Genomic DNA, 27,943 nt, shown 5'->3' with positions numbered 1-27,943 from the left:
CCAGCACACCTAAAAATGATTACAAAACAAAACTCCATATAAATGACTAGGTTTTCATAGTTTTGATAAACATAAATATTGAGTTCGGTTTAATACAATATATCAATGTAAAATTCATTTCAATACTTCTCAAAAAGTGTCATATCGAATCAACCACCCATCAACTTCTTGATTTTAAACAACCTAATCTTCAATTGACGTTGAATGTAAATATAAATGGAATTAAAATAGAAAAGAAGCTAAGCATACCTTTGTTGTGATTACAATGAATCCACTTCGATGTACCTAATGTGCCATGCTATTGTACCTTCTCATGCATCTTCAAGAAGAAAAAGCTCACGTGTAGGACAATATAACCTGATGTTATCAATCATTTCTTTAATCCAAACTCTCCAACATTCATTACCAAGTGGTACATGATGCACTAAATCACTTAGATTTGTTGATGCGATTTCATATTTTGCAACAATATCAGCTTTCCCAAACCAAGATAACAATATGCATTTCTTATTTTGAAGGTTATATCTAAACCATTCAAACTTCTGACTCTAGGTTGTAAAATTTATATCCAATTGTACAATTTGTTATTTTTGAATATAGAAAGTGTATGTAATTTAGAATAACATTCATTAATTCTAGTTTTCCACTTGCGTTATCTTCTTCTACATCAGTCTTACTCTTTACTTAAAACAAAGCTTTTATTCTTTAATTTCATCTCTCAACTCTTGGACTTGAGTTTGCAAGTTATGATTGTGCACCAAAGCATTCAATTTTGAAAGAGTCGCACCGAAACCAAGACCTCTTACCCATCCGCGACGTTCTAGACCAAGTACTCTAGCAACACCATCATCTTTGAGGGAGTGTTGCTCTAGAGAGGTAACCATCTCTGAACATGCTTTTATTTTGTTCTGATGTGAGGAAATAGATTAATGGGCTACAATTATAAATATAAGCTTTAAATGATCAAATATTACGAAAATCAATATTGTTACCATTGTTTTCCTAGTTGATTCATTAATAGGTTCACCATTTTTTCACATATGTCCTTGAATATAATTATCATCTCTTGTTATGGAATCAAGGTCTTCACTTTCGACACATTACATTTTACATATTTAATATATGTGATAACGTAAACGTTTATAATTTTTCGAGCAAATTTAACTTTTAAATTAACAATTTTTTACCATTTCAGCTTCTAAATGAGCAAAACCCTTTCTACTTGTTGTATGTATTATAGTTTGACTTGCTCTCATCTTTTTGAATCTTTCACTCTTTTCCTACAAAATTAATTAGTATTGTATAAGCATAACTTTTATTAGGAATGTAGAGTAGACGAGGTAAGTAATTTAGGAAAAAGTAATGAAAGCTTACCTTATACGGTTGAGAATTGCGTTCTTTGACAAATGCTTGCCATTTTTTCATTTATTCAACATTATCGGGCTTGAGGAGATCAACAGCTCGTGTCATGCCAATTGTTTTTCCTCTGTCATTGATTGCTTTAAGCACATTAGATCGATAATCTCGCCAATTCTTTCCCATTTTTTGCATTATGTACTATCTATGAAATTATCAACATCAGACTTTTGTTGCATCAAAGTACACAATATTAATAGTAAACTAATTTAAATTATGTAACAGACGTGGAGTTTATATTACCTGCACAAGCTTCCATATGTCATCAAGAAGACTTTCACTGATATCTTTCCAATTTTTCCATGTAATTGGTATAATTTCTCTAAATGTGGTCTCAAGAAATGATGATAACTTACTTAAACCTTTACAAATTGGCTACCCTATTTCATTAAACTCTATTGGTAACTTTGCACATTTTTCCTTGTTGAGATAATTCAATTTTGCTCAACCCCTTTCCTTTTTTCCTTTTTCAGTAGCACTATCACTATTCGGCAACACTTCTACATCATTTTCTTGTATGTTTGGAATAGAATTAGAATCTCTTTTTGATATTCTTATCCCTTCATTCCCTTTTCTTGTGGCAACAACTTTTGAAGCTTTTTTAGCTCGTTTTACTTTATATAGCCTTGATTAGATGACTGCATTAAACAAATAAGAAAAACAAGCAATATTTTACTCAAATTTACTTTTTAATCATTAATAATTATTATATATACAATATGGGAACTTACTTCACCAGGGCATGTCATCTTATTTCCGCTCGTGCGAACATTAACATCCACAAAACTCAGCTTTTGTCGTTTATATCTACATAAATAAAGCAAGAAATAATCAAATTAGAGACATTAAAGACATTAGCATCAATATGATACCCCATAAATTAGTAAATTAAAATAGAGAAAGAAAGAATCTTAAAGATATACAATTATCATATTCAATAACAATTTGTCTTACATAACTTTCATCTTTGACAGTCATATCAAGTCTTAATGTATCTAATTTGGATGGAGTATAGGCCTCCTCATCATAAGTTTCTAACTAATGAAATCCTCTTGCAGGTGCCTTTAATACAATATACCAACTAGATGTATAGCTCTCTCTAGAATAAAAAACTTGTTTTGCTTGTGATGCTAATTGATGTTATCCTCTATAATGATTTACCAATGTAAATCCTTCTTCAATCTTGACTCCAGTATCTATATTTGCCCAATCACAATGAAACAGAGGAACTTTAAAACTAAGATAATCTATTAAAATTATGTCTCTGATAACCCGTAATAAGATACTTTACCAACTACATGGCTTGTATCCTTCATGCTAGATCAACAAATAGTTTGTTCTTCAATAGGAACACCACTGTTTTGTGCACTTCTACTAACATCGGTTGTATGAAATCGATTTCCATTGATAACATAACCAGAATGTGACATCACATCATTTCTAGGCCGACGTGCAAGCCATTTCAATGTATTAGACATGTTACAATTGTCTTGTTTGCCTTTCTCCGCAAACCAAGAATTGAAAGTCTCCATATGTCTCATTTATAATAAAGTTTCATTCTTGGCAATACGGCTATCTGAATTCTTAATCTCCTCTTTATGCATCCTAAATGAAAAAAAATAAACAAATAGTAAGAGAAGTTTATGAGAGAACATCAATTAATGTTAAACTAATAAATTAACTAATTTCATTACATTATATATGGCTCAACTGCAACGCTGTTAAATAGCACATAACGACGAGCGACCTCTAACATTGTCTTTGACTTTCCTTCTAAAACATGTATTTTTATTGGTTATAGTCTTTGTCATCATGGATACAAATGTTTGGATCTTGCAACTGGAAATGTATTTGTTTCAAGACAAGTTCTCAATGAAACACTATTTCCTTATACCAACACCAAAAGTCCCCAGGAAGAATTAACAGATACTTCCATTTCTTTACCAACTAATCTTCGCGCACATCATTGCTTTCCACATATGTCATGCAGGTTCTCACCATGGTCCACGTATTCCACTTGAAGTTGGGACAATTTCACAAGAAAATCAGAACACATCAAGCAGATATGGTCGGTGCTCTCCCGTGATGGATGTCACTACTTCATCTATTGTTCCTGGCAGCACCTCAACCTCTCAACCTTCAACTCCTCATCACATGCTTTCACGTTCCAAGACGAATTCCTTGAAACGAAGACATCTGGATGATGATTTTATTCGGTATCCTCTACCGAAAACCCTTGTGGCCACTGCAAGGTGACCTTTATTAGAGCCTTCATGTTATTTTGAGGCATCCAAATATTCAGAATGGAGACGGGCAATGAATGAAGAATTTGATGCTTTGATTCGAAATCATACATGGACTCTTGTTCCACCGAAACCCGAAGTTAACTTAATTGGGTGTAAATGGGTCTATCGAATTAAACGGCATGTAGATGGAAGAATAGAAAGATTCAAGGCAAGATTAGTAGCTAAAGGCTATAATCAGCAAGAATGAGTAGATTTTCATGACACTTTCAGCCCTGTGTTAAAACTAACAACAATTAGATTTCTACTTTTAGTTGCTATCACTAATCATTGGTACATCAAACAGATTGATGTACAAAATGCATTTTTAAATGGGATTCTCATTGAAGATGTCTATATGAGACAGTCACCAGGATATTTGCATTCGGATTATCCAAATCATCTATGTAAGTTGAACAAGAGTTTATATGGCTTACGCCAAGCCCCACATTCATGGTTTTCTAGATTAACTTAAATGCTTACTAGCATGGGATTTGTTGGTTCAAAGGCTGATTCCTCACTATATTTTCTTCATCAAGATGATATGCAGTTATTTTTCCTCATTTACGTTGATGATATAATCATCACCTGGACAGATCCAAAGCATATTGATTGGGTAATTCATAAGCTTTCTCTCGAATTTCCTATTAAAGATCTTGGCAACCTCTCCTATTTCCTTCGAATTGAAGCTCTACGTACCAATGAAGGCCTCTTTCTCACACAACAAAAGTATATTGTTGAACTGTTAAGGAAAGCTATTCTTGAGAATGCCAAGCCATGTCTAACACCAATGGCTACAAATTGTCATCTCACTAAGTTCGATGGAACAGCCTTTGACAATCCAATGTTATATCGCAGTAGAGTTGGTGGACTTCAGTATCTTGGATTCACGCGACCAGATATTGCATTTGCAGTCCATAGAGTCAGCAAGTTTATACATTGTCCCAAAGATACCCATTGGCAAGCTGTTAAACGTATCTTGCGGTATCTTAAATATTTTGTATCAGATGGATTATTTCTCTCAGCCAATTCTGCCAATAATGCTTTTTCAGATGCGGATTAGGCCTCTGATCATGATGATGGACGATCTGTTGGAGCATATTTGGTATTTCATGGGTAGAATCTAATTAGCTGGTCATGCAAGCAACAATAGACGGTGGCAAAGAGTAGTACAAAGGCTGAATATAAGGCGTTATCCACTGCTGCAGCTGAGCTACAATGGCTTCAATCCCTTACACAAACCATACATATTTCTATCTCTGGCTTACCTCAACTATGGTGCAATAATATTGGCGCGACTTATCTATCAGCTAATCCGGTTTTCCATGCACGAACCAAGCATTTCTTCATTCATTGCTCGTCTCCATTCTGGAAATTTGGATGCCTCAGAATAATATGTAGACTCTAATAAAGGTGGCCTTGCAGTGGCCACAAGGGCCTGTGTAATTTATACTTGAGAATACCATAGAAGACTTGAAGCTTGGGAATGTCAAGTTCTTGAATTAAAAGCTGATATTTTGTGAATTGAAGCTGGAGGTTCGTGATTCAGATTTAATTCAGAAAATCATTACCAATTTTAAGTAAAATTATAAATCTATCTTTCTTGATTATAAAATACATGTCAAGCTGGGAGATTGAATTAAATTGAAAAAAAAATTATTTCCTGACTAATTCTTATTCCAATTTCCGGTAGACATATCATTCAGCATCACCTCCAGGCTCCAACACATTGAGTAAATATGGAGTTTAGATTACTATACATTGAAAAGGCATGAGTAAATAAGAGAGCTAAACTTACCGTATGAGGGAGCAAATCACCTTCAATACTTGCTTCATTTCTGAATAATTGAGAAAAGCAATGCACACAAAATTTTCATTAGCCCGATCAATTTTACATAAAATTATATTTTTCGATTCGGAAGATTTTATTTTAACACTAGAAAAAGTCTACTTTACTCTGATCGGTCTTAGATTATTTAAATTTAACTTCGCAATCAAATCAGAAATCATGACTCAACAGGGTCCTTTTGCATCAAGTTCCTAATATTCTAGCACGAGCAGGGAGCATAAGAACCCATTGAATTGAATTCTGCTCACTTTTGTTGTATAAACTAAGCGATATTCTCAGAACAAGAGTACAGTAACATGAATCCAGTCGATAACACCGGCTTAAGAACCCGACTTCAGTTCTTACTATCCTGAATAGTGAGCATCAGATATAAAATGGAACAAACGGAAGAGGAAACATCACGACAGTTCAGGAGGTCTGAACAAATGCCAATGGGACCCTTTTGTCCTTATTTATGTTGAAATTCCTATAACCGAGCAGTAACTCCAGAAGTGCATGCCTTCGGTGTTTCGATGCATTGATGCTGATAAAAATGTCCAAGAAACATTATCCGGTTTGTAGCTAACTCACAAGAGAGGCGTCTCGTTTGGAACTCTCCAATGGTCTCCAAGCATAAAAAAACACACCCACAACAAGGACAATGGCACCTGCTACAAAGCCAGGTGGAAGGGAGGATGCAACCCCAAGATAAGGGAGAGGCAACGTGAATAAATATACAGATACTGGCACTGCAAACAAGATTCAAGAGAAAAATACTAATATGTTAGTAAGAAACCTTGATTTCGAGAAAAATACAACTTTCAAGGTAAAGAACACAGAATTATTTTTTAGACCTTTATATATCCAAGACAGGAGATTATATTGATAATTCACATGAGGCCACTAATTATTGCTTGACAAAACATGTACAGATGACATTGTTTTATAATTCACCATCCACTGAATACTAGAAAACAGAACTCTTGGGCTATGTTACACCTTCTCCATAGAAATCAGTCTTATTGTTTGGAGCTTGGAAACTTTGTTAGAATCTACCCATATCCTAATCGGACTCGGGACAAAAACATTGGTTATGAGTTATCTCTGAACTTACGCTGGATGTGGTTTGAAGAAACAAACAAAATCAACCTATGTTCTTCAGAATTTGACATGGAGTTGCGTTCAATACATTAATAGAGCTATAGCATTTCATATACATTAAGTGTTTGGATCATCGGAAGTCTAACAAAAGTTAAATACAACGGCAGAACGTCAAACCGCAAAAACTTTTTATCTGGGAGGACTGAGGAGTTACAAAGGCTACAGCACATACATGAAAAGCTATTTTCAGATCTACAACAGGGATAATGGGCATGCTATATGACATGACTTTTGGGATTGTAACTCAGCTATTTCGATGTTCTGTAGGATTGTTTATATTTACTTAAGTATGAGATACTTGTCATTTACAATTGAGTCTGTGTTGGATTGACACAATAATTGGGAATTTTCATAATTTTAAGCTTTTATAGTTTTGGATAAAGGTTTTTGATATTTTGAGTATGTAGTATTTCTTTCTTTCAAGTGTTTTGGAGATTCTGCTAGCTAGGGCAAGAGCCTATTAATATAATACTAGCACTCTTTTCAACTGTCGTCCTTTCATATTAAAACTGAAGGTTCTACTTCCCTTGCGAGGTTATTTCTCTTTGGAGTTTGAAGACAATCTTTTTCTATTGTTTCATTGCTTTTCCTCAGTCAAGAGGTCCTGTGACCAACTTTCTATTCATAAATAATAAGGACTACAATGAACACTGCATAGTGATCTGGAATGACATCCGAATTCAAGATGAAATCTAGGAAGGGAGAAAATCTAAAATTTGTAGCATAATGGTGTTTCTGGTCCTTGTTGTCACTGTAAATCCAAATTACGTTTTGGCTTCTTTGATAAGGTACTATAGATTATTCAGTACTTAATATTATCAAACTAGAGAAAAGGAAGCTAATATCTTATCCATTGTGCATTCCCATTCAGCCAGATATGGTGTTACAAACGTGCTCTTTTGAGCACAATAAGAATAGCAACATATTGGCATTCTCAGGATGAGGTTTAAATAAATCATTGCTATTTACGACTGAATTTGCATTTCACAAAAATTAAGGGTTGCATTTCTGAGCAATACACAAACTATTGATTAGTTGAAGGTTGTACTTGCAGGAAAGAAATAGCGATATAGCACAATCAACATACCAGAAAATGTTGATGCAAGACAAGATACCACAGCAGAAGAGATCTTGATCAGATGCAGCAATGAAATATTGAAACCCATGTTGACAATGATAAAGAGCAGTGGCAGTAAAGGTGCACCATCACAGCCTGTGTCCAGAGTAAGTTCAGAAATGTCATCGTCCGTTATTTTTACATACAACTGGAGTAATCATGTAATTCTGTATTCCTTACTTAATAAAGGACCTCACAATGTTCTATAGACAGAAAACTCAATTATGGAATTGCAATCAAATTTTAAAAGTATCCCTGCAGGATCAGGAAATTTCAAACAAATCTTCATTTTCCATAATGTTGATAGAAAAAATAATTTCAAGGAGTTGACCTCTTCTAATTTTGTTGAATGCGAGTGCTCGTCTTAGAATTGAAGGCAATAATATATTACGCATGCCTTGAAGTTTCACTACATTACTTTTTTTTGATAGGTAATCAAATAATTTTATTACTTAAAAGAGAATACACGGGGGGTGTACAATCACTTTAAGCTATTAAGGAAAAACATGAAATTAGGCAACCCATCTACAGGATTTCTAGCCACAGCATTAAACCAAGAATACAAGGTAAAGTAAAATGTTTCTCTTATCTGCTCTCTTGTCTTTGTTTGGTCTTCGAAGTAACGGTTGTTCCTTTCTCTCCACACACACCAAACAATGCAGTCCGGGATAAGGTGCCATGCTAGTTTGCTATCCTTATCCCGAAGTTTTCTACGCCATGCCCGTATCACGTCCTCTATACGACGAGACATCACCCAATCCATAGATTGTGAACTGATTATACTGTTCCAAATCCAACGTACACCATCACAATGAATGAACAAATGATCGATCGTCTCTCCATCCTTCTTGCACATATAACACCACTCGATTGCATAAAAGCCTTTACGACGAAGATTATCCACCGTTGAGACCTGTCCTCTCACAACTGTCCATAATAAGAATGCCACCCGAGGAGACAATTTACACTGTCATACCAACTTCCATGGGAATGAATTATTCACACACCCCATGAGGGAACCAAAGTACGAGCGAACCGAAAAAATGCCATCCTGTACTGTCCTCCACCTGATGCAATCCCTCTCTCCAACCCGAATTTGGGCCTCATGTAAAATGGTCATAAACAGCGAATAATCATCCAATTCCCAATCCTGAAGATCCCTCCCAAAATTATTTTTCAGCTATAACTCCCATTATGAATGTCTAAGAGATCACTCACCATGCCAGTGGACACTGAGGCAATACGATACAAAGAAGGGAATCTCTCCTTCAGCGGTTGATCTCCGCACCAACAATCATCCCAAAATTTAATCTCACTATCATTTCCAACCATAAACTTCAGTTTGTCCAAAAATGCACTCCATCCCCGTCGGATATACCTCCACAAGCTCACCCCATAAGAACCACGATCCTCAAATGTACACCATCCCCCATCGGTCACACCATACTTCGCCCCAATTATTTCTCTCCAGAAACTGTCCCTCTCCACTCCAAATCGCCACAACCACTTGCCTAATAAGGCTTTATTGAACAACACAAGGCTCCATACCCCAAGACCTCCCATCCTCATCGGCAAACAAACAACTCCCCAATTGACCAAATGGAGTCTCCTCTCCTCTCCCAACCCTGCCCACAGAAATTCTCTTTGAAGCCTCTCTAATCTCTTTGCCACTGCAATCGGAATGGGGAACAATGACAAAAAGTAAGTAGAGACATTGGAGAGAGTGGATTTAATGAGAGTAAGTCTACCTCCCTTAGAAAGGTACATACGCTTCCACCCTGCTAACCTTCTCTCCATCCTTTCCACAATACCATTCCAGATATGGGTACTTTTAAATCGTGCCCCTAACGGGAGTCCTAGATATGACATCGGCAACTGCGCAACCTTACAACCCAATATATCAGCTAGCTCCTCGACATTATTGACCTCCCCAACTAGAATAGCCTCAGACTTTCCCAAATTAATTTTCAAACCAGACACCGCTTCAAAACATAAGAGCAGACGGCGCAAGTTCCTGAATTGTTCTACATCTGCATCACATAAGATCAACGTGTCATCTGCAAATAACAAATGAGACACCTGCAATTGATCAACCATAAAACCCCTTATCAAACCCGCTCTCACTGCTCTTTCAATCATCCTACTGAGAGCCTCCATCACAATGATAAATAACAATGGGGACAATGGATCCCCTTGTCTCAAGCCTCTACTGCTCCGGAAATAACCCTCTGGTGTTCCGTTGACCAAAACTGAGAATGAAACAGTAGAAATATAGAATTGAATCCATTTACACCATTTATCCCCAAAGCCACAGCGTCTGAGCATATATAACAAGAAACCCCAATTCATATGGTCGTAAGCCTTCTGAATATCTAGCTTACAAAGCATCCCTGGGGCCCTTAGGCGCATTCTTGAATCTATGAATTCATTCGCTATAAGCACAGAGTCCAAAATCTGACGCCCTTTTACAAATGCATTCTGAAACTTGGACACTACTTTTCCCAGTACCTCCTTTAATCTGTTTACCAGGACTTTCGAAATAATCTTATACACCCCGCTGACAAGGCTAATGGGGCGAAAGTCCTTAATATCAGTCGCTCCCGGTTTCTTAGGGATGAGCACAATAAATGTGGCATTAGAATTTCTCTGGAATCTGCCACGTTCAAAAAAATAAGATAAAGTATTCACAATGTCCAGTCAAACCACATCCCAAAACGCTTTGTAGAATGAGAACGAGAAACCGTCCGGTCCCGGGGCCTTATCATCGTTCATGCTAAAAACGACCTCCTTAATTTCATCCTCCTCAAATGGTCTCTCCATCCATCGGGCATCATCCTCATTGATTATAGAAAAGTGCAATCCCTCCAATTCTGGCCTCCATTCAAATTGCTCCCGATAGAGGTTCTAATAAAAATTAACCAGTTGGCTTCCAATTTCCTGTGGTTCCTCATAAGTAACCCCGTCCACCTCCAAAACTGTGATGGAGTTGTTCCTCCTATTAGAATTGGCGACCCTGTGGAAGAATTTAGTGCATTTATCCCCCTCTTTCAACCAAGTAACTCTAGATTTCTGTCGCCAATTAATTTCCTCCATCTCCACCAACCTCTCCATCTCTTCCTTTAATCCTCTATGTCTCTCCTTCTCCTCCCCAGTCAACCCCTGACTCTCCTCCCGCCTATCCAATTCCTCTATCTCTGACAGACACTGATTTTTACTGCAGTTAACATTGCCTACAACTTCCTCATTCCATTTCTTTAAGTCCCCTTTCAACGCCTTTAGCTTCTGATCCAATACAAAACAGGGAGACCCACTGACTTCATAGGAAGTCCACCACGTATGTACTCGTTCCCTAAAGCCTTCTACTTTCAATCACATCTTCTCAAACCTGAAAGGTCTTCTCCCACCACCCCTTCTATTCCCCGATAACATAATAGGAAAATGATCCGAGTATACCCTCCCCAATCTTCTCTGAGTGACATTTGAATATTTAGACTCCCACTCCCCACAAATCAAGAACCTATCAATACGAGACAGAACGGGTCGATCCCGATTGGATGACCAGGTAAAATCTCCCCCAATCATAGGTAAATCCACCAACAAATTCTCCCTAATAAAATCTGAGAACTCCTCCATTGCCCTAGTTAGTCTCCCACCACTCGACCTCTCCGAAGGAAATCGAATCACATTGAAATCACCCCCAATACATGTAGGGAGATTCCAACAAACCCTCATTCCAGCCAGTTCATCCCACAAACCCACTCTACTGTCATCAGAATTAGGCCCATAAACTCCTGTGAACATCCACCGAAATCCATCCTCACAATTTTTGAAAGAAATCGATATAGAGAACACCCCTATACTCACCTCTTTCATCTCAAGCACTCTAGTGTCCTACATCACCAACACGCCTCCTAAAACCCCTGATGACCCCAAAAACTGATATCCAACATGATCTCCCCCCCCATAAACTACGAATCACCGCCCTCGAGATAAACTCCATCTTAGTTTCTTGTAGGCAAACAAGATTTGCCCCCCATCCCCTTAGCAAATGACGAACACCAAGCCTTTTACTAACCTCATTGAGACCCCTTACATTCCAGCTAATGAGTTTTGGCATCATTGTAACACTCCATGACCCCTCCCCATTGTTCCTTTCTGGATTCGCCACCCTTACCAGCATAGTTTACTGACCATTCAAGCCTCTTAAGTTCACGATCACCCTTTTTTCTTAATTTACTTCCATGTGTACTGATGTCTTGTCCCCTATTAGCCTCCAGCTCCTCAAATAATTGTAACAATCTACTTTCATATCCATCACATGACACGCCAACCAACTTACTGAATTCCTGAATTTTTTGTAGCACCCAGTTTGAAGGTGGGTGACCAACTTCTAACACATCAGCTCCTGAAGTATCCTCACCCTGATAGCCCTCGAGATGATCAAAGGACCGTTCTTTCTCTTCCACCACTGGTATAATGTCACCGTCACTTTCTCCTTTCTTGGCACCACCTACCCATAACACCAAAGCTTTTTCGGTCCCCATATCGTTATCTTTTGTCCTCCTATTTTAAGTGTTCGTAATCCTTGATGTCGTCTGTGTATCGTTGTTTTCTTTCACTGTGTCCATTGACAATTTCTCCAAGTTCACCATACTGAACTCCCCTTCCTTAGACAGCGGTTCCTCTTCTCGTTCAACTGCAATCCCTGTGTCTACTTCAGTTTGGTTGACCCCCACAAAGTCAACCCCGTCATCGTTTTCATGGTATCCCGCTTCCATCCTCACCTGAGAATCACAATGTTCATCTCCTCCCTGCTTTGCATGTTCTGTAATTGGTGGTAGTTCCTCATGAGTCAATCCCGGTACGTGTATTTCACCGGTTTGATCCTCATCCAACACAACCCCACACTTGTGACGACGTACCAATTTCATGGGCTCCATTTCAGGCCCGCTTCCAACCAGTCTAAGTAATTCATCTAATGCTCCTTTCAACTCCTGCGCACGGGTCATTATTTCAGCCCTACTCAAACAAATGTCGTGACCTTCGTTATCACCGACTTTATTTCTCCTTTCCTTTTGCTGAAGCATCCGTTGGTTGGCATTCTCCGAGGTCTGTGAGTTTACTATAATTTCTGCATAAGTCATCATTTGTCTGTTTCGTTCAATCACCGTTTGTCGTTTAGCCTTATCCCTAGTAACAAATGAGTCAACAACTACTTGAAACGCCTGCAAGACCGACGCCCATCCCTCTCCATTTGCACCTTCTGGTATCATGACAACTCCTTTCCGACGCCTCTCCCCATGTTGTGCTATCATCAAATATCTACCTCGACAGTTCACATACCATTGTGCCAAGAAAGCTCTTGAAGACTCGTTGAATTTAAAGACACAGTCCTCCAATTCACTTCTCATCCTCAATCTGTCTACCATATTCATCATCTAAATAGCAACATACCTTCCCATAAAAATTGAATCCAATAATTTCAAACCCCATTCTGTCAACTTAACAGTGCCAGAATCGTTAATAGATACTGCGAAGTCCTTCGCCTCCACTCTGAAACGATGATTGAATACCAAACTACGCACATCCGTCAATTTTTTCCCTATGTATTAGGAATTCATCAAATGGAGGAACGGACAAGCCGATTGATCTCGGGGCAGCAAGCTGCCCGGCGGCGGCACGTGGACCACACGCGCCAGCAGACGCGAGGTCGGAGCTGCGCGTGTGGGAGGCAGGAAACCGGCAGGGGTCGCCGGTCCCTGCTGAGGCCGCCGGTGAGGCGCGTCTGCTCGAAATCTGGCCGGATCTGGTGGAAAACGGCTGGGAGGCGCTAGGGTTTCCACAGTAGACTGCGCCTGTGTGTGAATTGGGTGGTTGGAGGGGCTGATTTGTGGCGTGAGGCCGGTTGTGTGGTGCCTACCGGACCGTTGGTCGCCGGCGCCGGTAGTGTGGGGGCGTGGTGGCTGGGTTATTTTGGATTGTGAGGGGAGCTCCATTTCTCAGGTTTCAAACTCGTTCACTTTTTGCACGGATGTGAGTACTGTTATCATATTCACATGAAACACATGACTCGATCAGGTCAGTCAACAATGAATTCTCACACCAGGTTGAGAAGATGTCCTTTAGGCTAGTGAGATTGGCATCTTTTGGAATTTGCGAATTAAGTTTCACTACATTACTAAATTCAATCTTGAATATTATCTTCAGCAATTACAAATGCCTATATTTTATATTACACAAGACTGTTGCGTGCACTCATTCTTAACAATTACTGGGTAGAATAAAGCAAGCAACAGCTGAGTTACACAAGGTTTGAAAGTCTTGAATTGTCCATCGTCAGTTTTAAAAAGAAATGGTGAATAATTGCATCAGTAAATGGAAATTCAAAATTTAACTTCTTATATAGAACTCGATATTTTTGCTCAACTTATAAACAGAACTTAAATACAGCGTAGTTCTATCTACAGGAGGAATAGGAAATATGAACGTGTTGATTGCATGTTTTGCAGAAGTGAGGAAAAAGTATCGAATCCATCTTCGTATTTGAACTTCAAAATCAAGTTAGTTAAAAAAAAAATCCTTCTTCCTTCGGAAATAAATTCTAAACCAACAAAGGATACAGTTGATCTTACATAATCTGCCATGCCTTACGATTAAAATACATGAAAAACTAGCTAAACCAAAGATCTATGGGAGAAACATAACAAACTAAAAAATGAATAAATAAAAGTAGCAGAATTGTGAGTAACGATGACTTACTCTTTGACATGGTACCTATGTTCAAAAAGCAGGCTGAACCATCTTTTAGATAATTTGGAAGTTGACTGAATGGAATACCCCATAAATTTGACACGAATGGTATCAGGAGGCAAATGAAAACTGCCTGTACATATATTAACCGAGTTTTCAGGCTCTCAGTGAAATTTTAATACAGGGTAAAACACAATGTCAAAGAGCTCTAAAAATCTTGGTATGTAACCTGGAAAGCAGATCCATAAGAGTTCACAACAAATAGATCCACTGAACCTCCCTGTCATCATTGCAGTCACAAATAGATCCAAAGTTATTGTTTTATCTTGAAGCCAAATGAATCCAAAACTAAAATTTGTATGACTTCTATGTAAGATCATCATGTATAGACTTGTCCGTATCTATGATACACAATACATATCCAATGATTCGTACAAGTCCCGAGCAAAATGTAATGTAACTATGTTGGGTCCCACGTGTTTATATGATATGGTAGTACTTATACCATTTGATACTAAGGCCCGAGCAAAATGTCATGTAACTATGTTGTGTCCCACGTGTTCATATGATATGGTAATATTTGCTTTGATATATACTAAAATAATGTCTAAACAAAATCAAATGATAAACAACTTGCATTAACTCAATTAATAATTTTCTGAAGACACAAGAGTAGGCTTTGAACATGATGTTAATACATTGGGAAATCGAATAGAATAAATGTGCCTTCAGCTAACAATCACCAACTACTTGTATCACTTCAACTTATAGATTTATTATGCCGAACGCATATATCATAATAGTAGGCTTTGAACATGATAATACAAATATAAAAAGTATGACTTTGATGTAACATACTATTATGTACCATAAAAAAAGGTTCCAGATACTCCATCTGTATCTAAATCCAACAAGTACGCTCCTACACAGCATAAGGCAATAATATATACCCAGCATGGTTCATGAAGTGGTATGGTTGCACAGAAACTGAGCTATTTAATTTTCCCTTGGTGCCAACACATCCAAACGTAAAGACATAACTTTGTTGGATGTACATAAGATAGGAACTGCAACATACCTACCTTTAATCTTTGAGCAGCATCCAAAAATATTATCTCCTACAAACAATAAATCTCATGGTAAGAGAATGAAATGGAGACAAGAAGACCATGCCACAGAGAAAGATACATACCTTCAAGACTGTATCGGCAGCTTGTAACAAGAAAGAAACAATCATCAACACACTCCAAAAGATACCAGATCCCATCAGAGAATCAGCTCCAGATCCACTGAGCACACAAGAAATGAGCAGTATATTTAACAATTTTAAGGGACGCAGAAACAACAAATTGAGCATGTTTGAACTTAAGTACAATTTTGTTTCCAAACTGTAAGTTACTTCTTTCTTATAATTTGAAAACGGTTACTTTGACAGTACAGTAAAAGTTACTTGTGAAATAACTTACTTATTTCCAATTTTGACCAACAAAAAATATTATTTTAAAACTTACTTATTTACTTAAAAGTATATTTTAGGGCTTAGCAAAACATGCACAATGTCATGTATTAGTCTACTTAGATTACTTTTACAGTGCCATTAAAGGACTGTTAAAATGAGATACGTCTTGTTATTCTAGCATCTAAGAGTTGGATATACGATGAAGTTCTTTAATAACGGAAAAACTATGAATCAAAAATTTTTAAACTTATGATGACAAATAGAAGTACAGAATCATTAGAAGTGCTGCATCAACCTTCTTAAAGGTTTATCAAACAGTCGTCAAATTCTTTTCCATAAATATTTCTAATATTTGTTTTGGTTTCCATTCAAGTTAACATTCTTCCCAAAATATTTGTATATCTGAAGTACCAGCATCCACTTGCAAGTTTCATACTTACCAAAACAAAACTTGACAAGAAATAAGCCAGCACCAAAATAAGAGCTGAAAATTTTATAAGATGATCCACACGTTAATTTCAACATACATATGGAAATTTAATTGAGTGAATTTTGGAGTCTCCAAGTTTATCATGCAACTAAGCTTACATGGGCCTTTTTTCCCATCTATAACCTGTATTTTTCAATCTATCAATGTTCTTCAGAGACATAACTTGCTGACTTCTTAAAATTACATATATGTGAGTGGACAAAAAGCAAATTACCTTGCCACGGTTATGATAACACCAACTGCCACAAGACAACATCCCAACAACTGGTTAAAACTATATCTCTTCCCAAGAAAGATAGAAGATAGGATAAGTTGCCAGACAAGAAAGCTCTGCAAAGAGTATCGGATGACCAAATTAGTTAGGAGAAAAGACACTCACTATGAGAAAAACATCAATCAGTGATAATGCAACACCTTTTAGTTCAAGAATTACATCAACTATGACCATAAAAGAAGAAAAAATATATTATAGACTGTAAATACCTGAGATAGAATAGGAATTGCTGCGCCAGAAAGAATAGCTGTTTCAGTATGGAAAAGAAGTATAAGGATTTAAGTCAGAACTGAATCTCTTATTAAATAACTGTAAATGTGATGAAGTGAACCTGTTGAAGAAGTAACAATATCTCAGTCTAAAAATCATCCTAGCACTAAAATGAAGAAATTCAAGTAGTTCTTAACAATGTCACAGCTCAAAACAAAATCTCTTACGTGATTAATGAATATTCGACAAGACAAGAAATTTAAAATATAATGATCAGAATCATGAACTTAACAACAGAATAAACCTGGAGTCAGAACTTCATGCAAACAACATATTTAGACCAAACCAATTTAATGCGTTTCACATGCATGAACCAAATTTCCAAAACAAACAACTATAAAGAGACCTTTTCAAAACTTGACCGGCTTTTGTCATTAATACATACAAAAACCTTTTTCTCATGCAATCATTGACAATGAATGCTTGGTAATCAAAACCCTGTGACAAAATCAGCAAACAAAATTGCCATTCTCTATTAGATTCTGCATTCTTAGATTTGGTATTTACTTCAATCAATTAGGAAAGCCTTCTTTGTTATTTCTTGTTTGCTCTGCTGCATTTGAGTTGTAATCACTCTGAAATGATAAGATTGATGTTGGGTTTGCAAAAACATTCCTTTTTTCTCATCTTATCATTTGTAGGGATATGAGCTAGAACAAGCCAGAAGTCAATAAATAAAATCTAACACTTGTGAAGTTCAACACTCGAAAAACAAAGAACTTACGTGCCTAGTTTAGATAATAAAAATATATATATTAACTTGGGTAAAAAATCCAAAGAAATAAAAAATAACATAACATGATGATTATCTCATCATCCCGTCCAGAAGAAGAAGAAAAGGACAGAAATATGCCACAAAATTTCAAGAATGAATTACCTCCTGCTGCCATTCCAGATGCTGCAGCAAGAGCCTCGAAGAGACCAACGGCAATTAATGGAGACTTCGGCAAAGAGAGCATTTCATCAGTTACTTTACCTGCCTGATAGCGGAGATACAAGATGGAGAAATATACAATTACATACCTGGAAAGAGTGTGAAAGGACAACAGAATCAGTAAAAGTTATGAGGTACAAAGTCATACAGTATCAGTAAAAGTAACTATTGGTAAGAATAGGAAAAAACTAAAACCATGAGTAGACAGAACAGAATATGTTATCTGTCAATTTTGCACTTAAAATCTAAAATAAATCTAAATAAATGCTATAGACTTTATCAAATAAGTATGCTTTTTCATCGCCGAGTCTAGAATTCTGTAAGCTCTAAGCATAAACTTGCCCTTGGATTACACTGTTGTATGTACTTGTTCCAAGAAAGAGCTCCAAGTTCTATAAGCATAGCTATAAAACATTTATATGTGTTATCAGCTTGCAACATTGTGTCCAAGAATAATATAGCCATCACGTCTTCCAATTTATCTGAATTAAGTCAAAACACATTGTAAGAGCTGACGAGCATTACATAATCACATTTCTTGTCAGAAAGGACAATAAGTCATGCCCCAAGTTCTGTTCTTCTTCATGTAATGACTTACTCGAATACTTTGTATTCAACCACTTAATCTAAAAGCTTTAGCTATTAGATAGGGTCAAATGTATATCATTTAAACATTGTCTTCAACATTTTATATAGATCTAAACCTAATTCACACGTTCATACATAACACCAAATTGCAGAGATTGAAATTATATGTGCTTCTTGAAGTCAGGGCTTCAAACAATCTTGAATCAAATCCAATTGGCATGCAAATGCACACAAGCCAAAACTAGATCTTCCTTTTACTTCTTGTTAAATGCGGAAAAAGGCTTTTGATGAGGCAAACCAATTCACTTAAGGATTTTATTGTAGACGAGGGAAACCTGACCTTATAATTGACTTTTATCGCTTCCACAATTTATCGAAGTGTAAACTTCTTCATCACATCAAATGGCCTAAACTGGAACAAGTCCAATCATCCAATGATGATCAAAATAAAACCGAATAGGCTCCAAGCATTGTTAAGTTATAGTCCCACCGAGTTCAATAAACCAAAAGTCCAATCAACGTTGTTACAACTTTTATAGAAATTCCAACATTAGCATCTATTTCGATGGACATGCATTGCCTATTGTCACGGATCGCAAGGTCATAACTTAAGGCTTGGCATGACACGGAAATGTCATGGCATAAGGTGGAAAAATGAGATAGACTTATGGCAAATAAGGTCTAAGCTTCAGCGGTATACGACGATGAGGGCGTCGCCAAATTCAGTGGGGGAGTGACTTACGCCACACGGTCATGACCGATCCGTCCCAGTAGCGATCGCAAGATAGCGTGGGTAACGCGTTTCTGAAGGACGGAACAGCTTGCGATAGAGGACGCAAGCAGATTAGACAAAGGATGCAGGTAGATTCGGGCTGGGGATGCAAGTAGTTTGTTTTGGGGCAGAATGCAAGCTGCCTAGATCGTGCAGTTTTCCAGGGCGTTAATGAGGTTTTTCTAAGTCTCGACCCAACCATTTTGGGAGGAAAAATACATGGACTTGTAGCGGGATATTTTGAGGATGCAAGTGGGCAACTTGCACAACTCGTCCACTTGTGCCACTTGCAAGCTAAGCGCGAGTTGTATGCAAGCTAAGCGCGAGTTGGCAAGGATAAATATCAACGATGTAAGCTAAGCGCGAGTTGTATGCACGCTAAGCACGAGTTGGCGACAACTTGCAAGGCAAGTTGTAAGACCATCCACTTGACGACAACTAAGCATGAGTTGGCGACAACTAAGCACGAGTTGTAAAGTGGAATGTTAAGGAGGTTTAAGTTTTCCTATAAATAGAGATGTAGTCTCATTTGTAAATGGTATGTAGTAGAGGTTAGAAAGTGCAGAGAATGTAGAGTGAAGAGAGTTTATTCATTAGAGAGATTGTAAAGTTTTACCTTTCATTTATACAAAGAAAGTTTCCCCATCCTTACTTGTTTTCCATATATTACTTACTTTAAAATTCTGTTCTCAACGTGGACATAATTTAACCTCCTTGGTTAAATTATTTGTGAGCATGGAAAGGCTAACTTAACGTTTTCTCGTGAGGTGAGGGAATTGTCAAGCGTTAAGGCCGCACGGTTCTAGTTTTTCGGGTGTAACGAAACTAGGTCCGTGACAAGTGGTATCAGAGCCAGGTTCACATGGGGTTGAACCAATTTTTCATCTCAAAGGTGAGGTGATATCCATGTAAGGTTCACGTGGTATGGACTACGGAGGCAGTATCAAGGTGAAGGTTTGGTTGTGGTAACCAAGTGCGACTGTGGTAGCCAGATTCGTCGGAGATTCTTGGAAGCTAGATTTGGGTGAGGTGCTCAAATGGCGGAATCTCAAGAAACTGTTGATATTGAGATTGAGGAGAGGGGTAGAGGTGCTGCCCAAACTGAAGTAAGGAAAACTAGAGGCAAAAGTAAGGTGAGGGAAGCTACCAACATGGAAGGTAAACTTGACCAAATCATCTCAAATATGGGTGATCGGGTCGAATCTCTTGAAAGCACCTTTAAGGCGTTGGAGGGACACACCATTGGAAAGCTAGAAACTCTACAAATCAATGTCCAAGAGGTGATGGACACACAAGCATCGTTGGAAAATGATGTCCAAACGATGAACGATGATGTTCGAACTGTGGTAGCCGGACAAGCCGCGGTTATTGATGATTTTGGTCGTCTTCAAACCAAAGTCTTGGATGTCGTTACCGCTATGCATGGCCAAGTTAACCAGTTGGCCGTGATGATGGAGAGAATGAGTAAAGAGCTTGATCAATACAAGCACTCGACTGCCGGTACAAGCGGAGGTGCCGCTTCAACTATTGTTGCCCCGAGGATTGAATACCCGAAGCCTAAACATTATGATGGGCGACGGGATGCAAAAGATGTTGAAAACTTCCTATGGCAAATGGAAGTCTATTTTGAAGGGGTAAATCTTGTTGATGAAGTCATGAAAGTCCGGACCGCTTCTATGTATCTCTCGGATATTGCGGCGTTGTGGTGGCGTCGTAAGCATGGCGAAATTGCAAGGGAGGCTTGTACGGTTGATACTTGGGATGAGTTCAAAAGGGAAATAAAGAGGCAATTCTACCCGGAGAATGTCTTCTATGAGGCACGCAAGAAATTGAGGGAATTGAAACATACGGGAACAATTCGTGACTATGTCAAAGAGTTCACGACTCTTATGCTTCAAATCCCAAGCATGCCGAAGGATGATTTGCTATTCTATTTTCTAGACGGTTGTGCAACATGGATACGACAAGAGTTGCAACGTCGTAATGTCAAAACCGTAGACGAGGCCATTGCAGTAGTCGAATCCTTGATGGAGTTTGAAGAAAGTTTTGAGACCGAAGCTCAAACAATCAAACCCGCCAAAGGAACTTTTGGGGATAACAAGGAAGATATAGGGAGGGCTATGCAATGGAGTAAGCCGGATTGGAGGCCAAATCCCAAAGTTGATTACAAATCCGGTGGCAACAAACCAACTACTTGGTGTAAGTAGTATGATGAGAAGAAGAGGAGTAATTTTACACCTCGAGGTTGCTTTATTTGCAAAGGATCACATCTCATAAGGGACTGTCCTGAGTTGGGATCATTGGCATCTATTTCCATTTCGGAGAGCAAACCGGAGACTATGGATAGCCAAGATGAGGATGAAGGATGAAGTTCGAATGAATTCATTCCAGTTGTTTAATGCTATGAGTGCCGAAACAGTTTCTGTGGGGATGGAAACACAACAACTGTCACGGATGTAGTTAGCGAAAGTCCTTGAAGATGATAAGGACATGCCCGCGGAGTTGCCGAGTGAACTATCAAGAAAGAACAAAATTGAGGAAGCATTGTCAAAGAAGTCCGAAATTGGGTGCACGAAGGTTCAAAGCTTCGACAAGTGTGGGGACACTACAACCGGAGGAGTTGTCCATCCGAAGAACCAAGGCAGAGGTGCTGAGGGTGAAGGTTGGTGTCAAAGGTGGCATGCAAGAGGTTGCAACGGGAAGAGGTGCAAGGAGCACTGTGGAAACCCGGTCATCGAGGAGATGGTGCCGCAAGTTGGGATAACTTTGATGCCCATTGACGTGAAAAACAATGCAAGGTTGCATGAGGATGCACCAAACACGTTTCGCTACGAGGACGTTAGTGGATTGAGTGGGGGAGAATGTCACGGATCGCAAGGTCATGACTTAAAGCTTGGCATGACACGGGAATGTCATGGCACAATGTGGGAAAATGAGATAGACTTATGGCAAATAAGGTCTAAACTTCAGCGGTATACGGCGATGAGGGCGTCGCCAAATTCAGTGGGGGAGTGACTTACGCCACACGGTCGTGACCGATCCGTCCCAGTAGCGATTGCAAGATAGCGCGGGTAACGCGTTTCTGACGGACGGAACAGCTTGCGATAGGGGACGCAAGCAGATTAGACAAAGGATGCAGGCAGATTCGGGCTGGGGATGCAAGTAGTTTGTTTTGGGGCAGAATGCAGGCTGCCTAGATCGTGCAGTTTTCCAGGGCGTTAATGAGGTTTTTCTAAGTTCTGACCCAACCATTTTGGGAGGAAAAATTCATGGACCTGTAGCGGGATATTTTGAGGATGCAAGTGGGCAACTTGCATAACTTGTCCACTTGCGCCACTTGCAAGCTAAGCGCGAGTTGGCAAGGATAAATATCAACGATGTAAGCTAAGCGCGAGTTGTATGCACGCTAAGCACGAGTTGGCGACAACTTGCAAGGCAAGTTGTAAGACCATCCACTTGACGACAACTAAGCATGAGTTGGCGACAATTAAGCACGAGTTGTAAAGTGGAATGTTAAGGAAGTTTAAGTTTTCCTATAAATAGAGATGTAGTCTCATTTGTAAATGGTATGTAGTAGAGGCTAGAAAGTGCAGAGAATGTAGAGTGAAGAGAGTTTATTCATTAGAGAGTTTGTAAAGTTTTTCCACCTTACTTGTTTTCTATATATTACTTATTTCAAAATTTTCTTCTCAACGTAGGCATAATTTAGCCTCCTTGGTTAAATTATTTGTGAGCGTGGAAATGCTGACTTAACGTTTTCTCGTGAGGTGAGGGAATTGTCAAGCGTTAAGGCCGCACGGTTCTATTTTTTCAGGTGTAACGAAACTAGGTCCGTGACACTATGCTATAATCATTTGAATTAATCTCACAGTGACAGACACCATGAGTGAAAGTCGAAAATCAAGGACTATGACTTACACCACACGCAAGACAGAGATCCATCTCTTCTCTAAAGGCCAAAGAAAAAAGACAAATGCATCAATATATATTATCTTTTTGAAAAATGCTGTTTGTACAGCATGTTTTTTGACAGCATTTTTCACACCCACTCACAAAGGTGGGGTCCACGATTATTTTAATCGTGGACCCCACCCACTTGCATGTGTGTGTGCTGTGAAAAAATATGTAAAAATTGATGTACGTGTAGAATGGTTGTAACTTTTTATCTGTCTGGGCACAAGAATTCCTAGTCAAATAGGAAGATCCAATTTTATTTCTTGGACCACGTGAAAAGAGGATGCCCTTGTTATGGTTACTGCCTCTCTCTGATACACATGAAGGAAAATCTGACTCTATGAGTCTCTGTGTGGCTGTTGGTTGGTGGGATCCACCACTTGAGATCCAACTCACAACCATCGGTCCTCATTTAAATGATAACCACCGTGGAGCATCTTTTTCCTTGAAAAACACAAAAACAATCCATATGGAAAGAGAATAATGTCAATAGAAAACAACCTTTATAGCTTTGTCATTAACGTATTCAGTCGAACATACTAAACATATATTATACATAAAAGAACGGATAAAAGGAAATTAAGGAAAATGTGTTTTTTCCAATCAAATTCCTAATTTTGTGCTGTTTGATTGTCATTTTTTTCCTTTGAAAACATTTTCCTACTTTTGGCCACGTGATCATATTTTCTCAAAATCAAGAAAAATATTTTCTTTAGGTGAAGTAGATTTTTATTTTCCGGGGAATTCACCCCCTCTTTCTCTTTCATCTATCCTCTCTCTCATCTACCTATCAATAAAAAACAAACAAGTATAATATTTTCTAAGTTGAAAATTAAATCCATCAAATATATTCAATTAATAATTTACATGCAAATAAGTTCTAGGCAATTGAATTATCTAGAATTTTTTTTCTTTTCATTCAAATTTCATACTTGCAATCAAACGCATCCTAAGCAAAATAGAAGATCACGTGCGATTATAATGGTTCAAAACAAGTCAATGTCATTTAAACGCCCCTATCGACGACACATAAAAACATGGCACTCGATATCGTCGCCTTCCATTTAATATCGTTCTCAACTGAAAAGAAGACAATTGTGCCAGCTACCGGTTCTGAACTACCCATTTGCAGAATTATTTATATTATATATTATATAAAAATTACAGGAATAATATGAAATATTGAAATAATTATATAAACAATATTTTAAGATTTTAAATTAAAAAGAAAAAGAAAAAGAAAAAAGAAACGTGATTATTTCAAACTACTCTTCTTTTATTTTAGTATATTCTGTCCCCATCTATCCTCCCAAAGTTGAACATTTCTATTTTCGATGTCAAACAAAATTTCCTGTCACCTTTATGTGAAAAGACCATTATGTCCGTGCACGTGGTCGAATTTTCGGCCTTCAAGTTGTCACACATTGTTTACTCGACAAAATCAATCCTATCTTTTATCTATCACAACTGAAAAAAATAAAAATAAAAATAATAATAATAATAATAAAAATCAGCCAAATCTTAAAAATTTATTAAGATAAATGTTCTAAAAAAAACTCGCATAAATTATTAAAGCACCGACGGTAATCATGAGTGTCGAAATAGACAAAAATTTTCAAGTCAAAAATTTTCCGCCATCAAGTATTATATGACTACTAATGTGGTTCCGCATATCGAAATAATTTTTATTTTTATTTTTACAATTTCTTCAATTTGTACGTGTGTGAACTGGGAACCAGATGAGACATGGAAGTGCGTGGGAGTGAATTGAGAATGAGTACCCGAAAGTGGCGAATTGAGCGAGAAAGAATGGATAATGCTTGAGTGGGACTAATGCAAGCTTGTAAAGCACCCGATTTCCTACTCCCAGCACCACCGTCGCTGTCGCCGCAATCATCACCTCCACCCTCCGATCACGGCCTTTACTCTTCTCCTCCACCATAACCTCCTGATGTTGATGGTTGCACGCGCAACACTTTGGCGGCTGGACTTTCCTCTTCACCTCCTCCTCGCCTGTCGATCTTATTCCTCTTCCTCCGATGGACTCCACCGCCTCAATCACACATCGCCTTGACCGTAAAACGCCTAGCCTTCCTACTCCGCCGCTTCGCGATCGGTTGTCCATTTGCAGAATTACTGAGAGCCGAGGCGGAATGTGATGACTCGCCACCGTCGTCGCGGCGGCTGTCACCCGGCGATAACACGTGGACATATTGTATATGTACTATATGTGTATAAAATCAAAATTGGAAGCAAAATTTCTCTGATTAAACACACAACTAATGCGTGTAAATTTTTTGAAGACAGGAAGAGAACGGAGAAATGAACCGATTTATGTGTATGTCCAAGAGAAAAAAGCCAAATTTGATTGGAGTTAATTTGTTAATGTCAACGTCGTAAGTAACAAATTGGATTTTTCTCTCTTTTTGGCACATTGATTTTTCGCACATTGATTTTTCTCTGTAATCATCAACTAATGTGAATCTTTTATTGATGAATATAGCCACTGGTTTTTATAACGAAGATTGAGCCCATGTTTAATATTCATTTTCCAAAAAATTATTTTTTCCTAAATTCAATTTCAACAACATATTTTTTGAATAAAATAATTTTACACTTTTCAAAGTTTTTAACAGATCATCCTCCAAAAAATCATTATTACAAAACTTATTTTTCAACAAAAATAGAATGGAACATGGGCTGAATCATAATTGAATTGGAGGGCCCACCTTCCATTTTACAACTTTAATTACATGTTTAATGCCCATTTGTAATTATGATGATGAAAACAAAATAGTTAAAAATTGGTCCATAATTATGCTTGATAAGCATGTTATTACGAGTCTATTTGGGGTGATTTTGAGAATTGATTTTTTGATCGTTAGAAGAAAAGTGGGATCCACATGTGAGAGAAGCAGTCAAATATGACGGTTGGAATAATAAAATAACGGTCAAAAAATCAATTTTTTGGACCAAAAAATCACTCCCAAACAAGCTGTTTGTTTTCTTTAATGAAATTAAAATTAGACTTTTTGTAAATTTTGATAAAAGTGAATGAAATGTGTAATTGAAAAATTGTGAATATAAAGTATATGGTTAAACTTAATTGTTAACTTTGACTTAAATTAAAATCTAAATTTTAATTCTTACCAAATGAGAACTATATATAAGAGCGATGTTGAACAATCGTTTAGATGTCAACATATCATAAATTCTATTAAATGGATCATAATTTCTTATATTTAACTAAATATGTAATTAAACGACATTAGTGTTGCTATTTAAACTGATGTTAAACACTAATGATATAAAGCATTAATTTATATATAAATTGAGAAAATATTTAAAATAAAACAATGCTATGATGATCGAATTTTTTTGACATAATGGTTGACCCACACTCACAATAAGAGGGGGTCCACTTCTTTTTTGGACATTTTTATTCACACGAGACTCATCTGCATATGAGGGGATATCAACTATTATGTTAAAAAAATTCAGACAAAGTAGTTTAATTCTTTAAAATATTACAAGGGCGCCAATCCCAACCTTGTGTGGTTCCACCATTACATACTGGCTACGGTGGTTAGTAGAACTTTTTAGCATATTTGCTCAACTATTGTTACTATTAATTTGGTATGGAAGGTTTTTGTAGTTTGAAACACGCTTTGGAACGACTCTATTCGTCTCCATCTTGCCGGAGATTTTTGAAAGGTAGAAGCAGGGGCAACAATTAAAAGAGTTAATTAATTAATTCTCATCGAATTTTATCTTAAATTATCTGTTCATTCAAATTTAAAAAGTTACTCACTGCTCACCAATATTTATAAAATGTTACGCACCCACTCATATCAATTTCATTCATCCACATGGACAAAAAAAGAAATCCACCTGGACGAATGAAATTGGTACGAGTCATGGAAGGATAACTTTTTTTAAATATGGGTAAGCAAGTGGCACATTAGGATAAAATTAAATGAGTATTGATTTAATTAATTTGATCTTAGAAGAATTTAAAATCGGCATTGAAAACATTTTATTTTGGTTCCAAATCTAATAAGAATGATTAGTTTCATGAATTATTGCAACTCTACGAAATTAGTCATTTGCTCACCTATTCCAAGATTTTCTCGAAAATAGCCAAAATACTTTTCTCCCTTTCCCTTATTGCTTACGAGACTCCTACCAAAGATACTATTCTCTCCGCGGCTTTCTTGCCTCCTCTACTTGTGGAAGCTCTGCCACTCTCTCGTCCCTTCCCTCGGATCAATCTTGATATGCATAAAGTACAATGGTCTCGTATATAAAGAAATAGATTGCTTTCAATTTGGTTTAGGAGCAATCTTTCCTATCCGCTCTTTGCAAGTGCAAATAGTTTCGTATATATAGAAATCTACAGAAAACCGTTGATTTAGATCAAGGGTCTGATTGACGAGGTAGAGACTTTTATCGTTCAGAATAATTTTCTACCTCCAATCCTTAACTTCTCGTGTGTTTGCCTCTTTTTTGCTAACCCTTTGAAGAAGTAGCCAACTTTTGAATAAGTACTTCTTCTTTTTATTTCATTTGTATTTTTCTCATGTACTTTACTTAAATCTTTATATTCAAGTATACTTGATTTGTTAGGTTCTCAAGCCTGCATTATATT

At 37.5% G+C, this 27,943-nt stretch overlaps 1 protein-coding gene across 2 annotated transcripts; it reads right to left on the bottom strand.

The window, feature by feature from the left end:
* Nucleotides 1-5,670: 5,670 nt before the first annotated feature.
* On the bottom strand, nucleotides 5,671-25,746 carry LOC111411908 (protein CLT1, chloroplastic-like). 2 transcript variants are annotated; one of them, XM_023042566.1, is made up of 10 exons: nucleotides 25,077-25,744; nucleotides 17,925-18,070; nucleotides 16,987-17,024; nucleotides 16,718-16,833; nucleotides 15,747-15,843; nucleotides 15,637-15,672; nucleotides 14,784-14,834; nucleotides 14,564-14,687; nucleotides 7,775-7,900; nucleotides 5,671-6,275 (listed from the first exon to the last, which is right to left on the bottom strand). In XM_023042566.1, exons 1-10 carry the CDS (start codon nucleotides 25,505-25,507, stop codon nucleotides 6,109-6,111), a joined length of 1,332 nt encoding a protein of 443 aa, XP_022898334.1. In that variant the 5' UTR covers nucleotides 25,508-25,744; the 3' UTR covers nucleotides 5,671-6,108. The 2 variants fall into 2 exon arrangements, with proteins under 2 accessions (XP_022898334.1, XP_022898336.1); XM_023042568.1 differs by lacking the exon at nucleotides 5,671-6,275 and having other exon boundaries at nucleotides 15,633-15,672; nucleotides 25,077-25,746.
* Between the last annotated feature and the right edge of the window lie 2,197 nt (nucleotides 25,747-27,943).

The sequence above is a fragment of the Olea europaea genome, chromosome 16, assembly GCF_002742605.1.
Source record: "Olea europaea var. sylvestris chromosome 16, O_europaea_v1, whole genome shotgun sequence".
Lineage (NCBI taxonomy): Eukaryota > Viridiplantae > Streptophyta > Magnoliopsida > Lamiales > Oleaceae > Olea > Olea europaea.
Note: the sequence above shows the minus strand (reverse complement) of the source record. Positions and strands in the feature narration are given on the sequence as shown.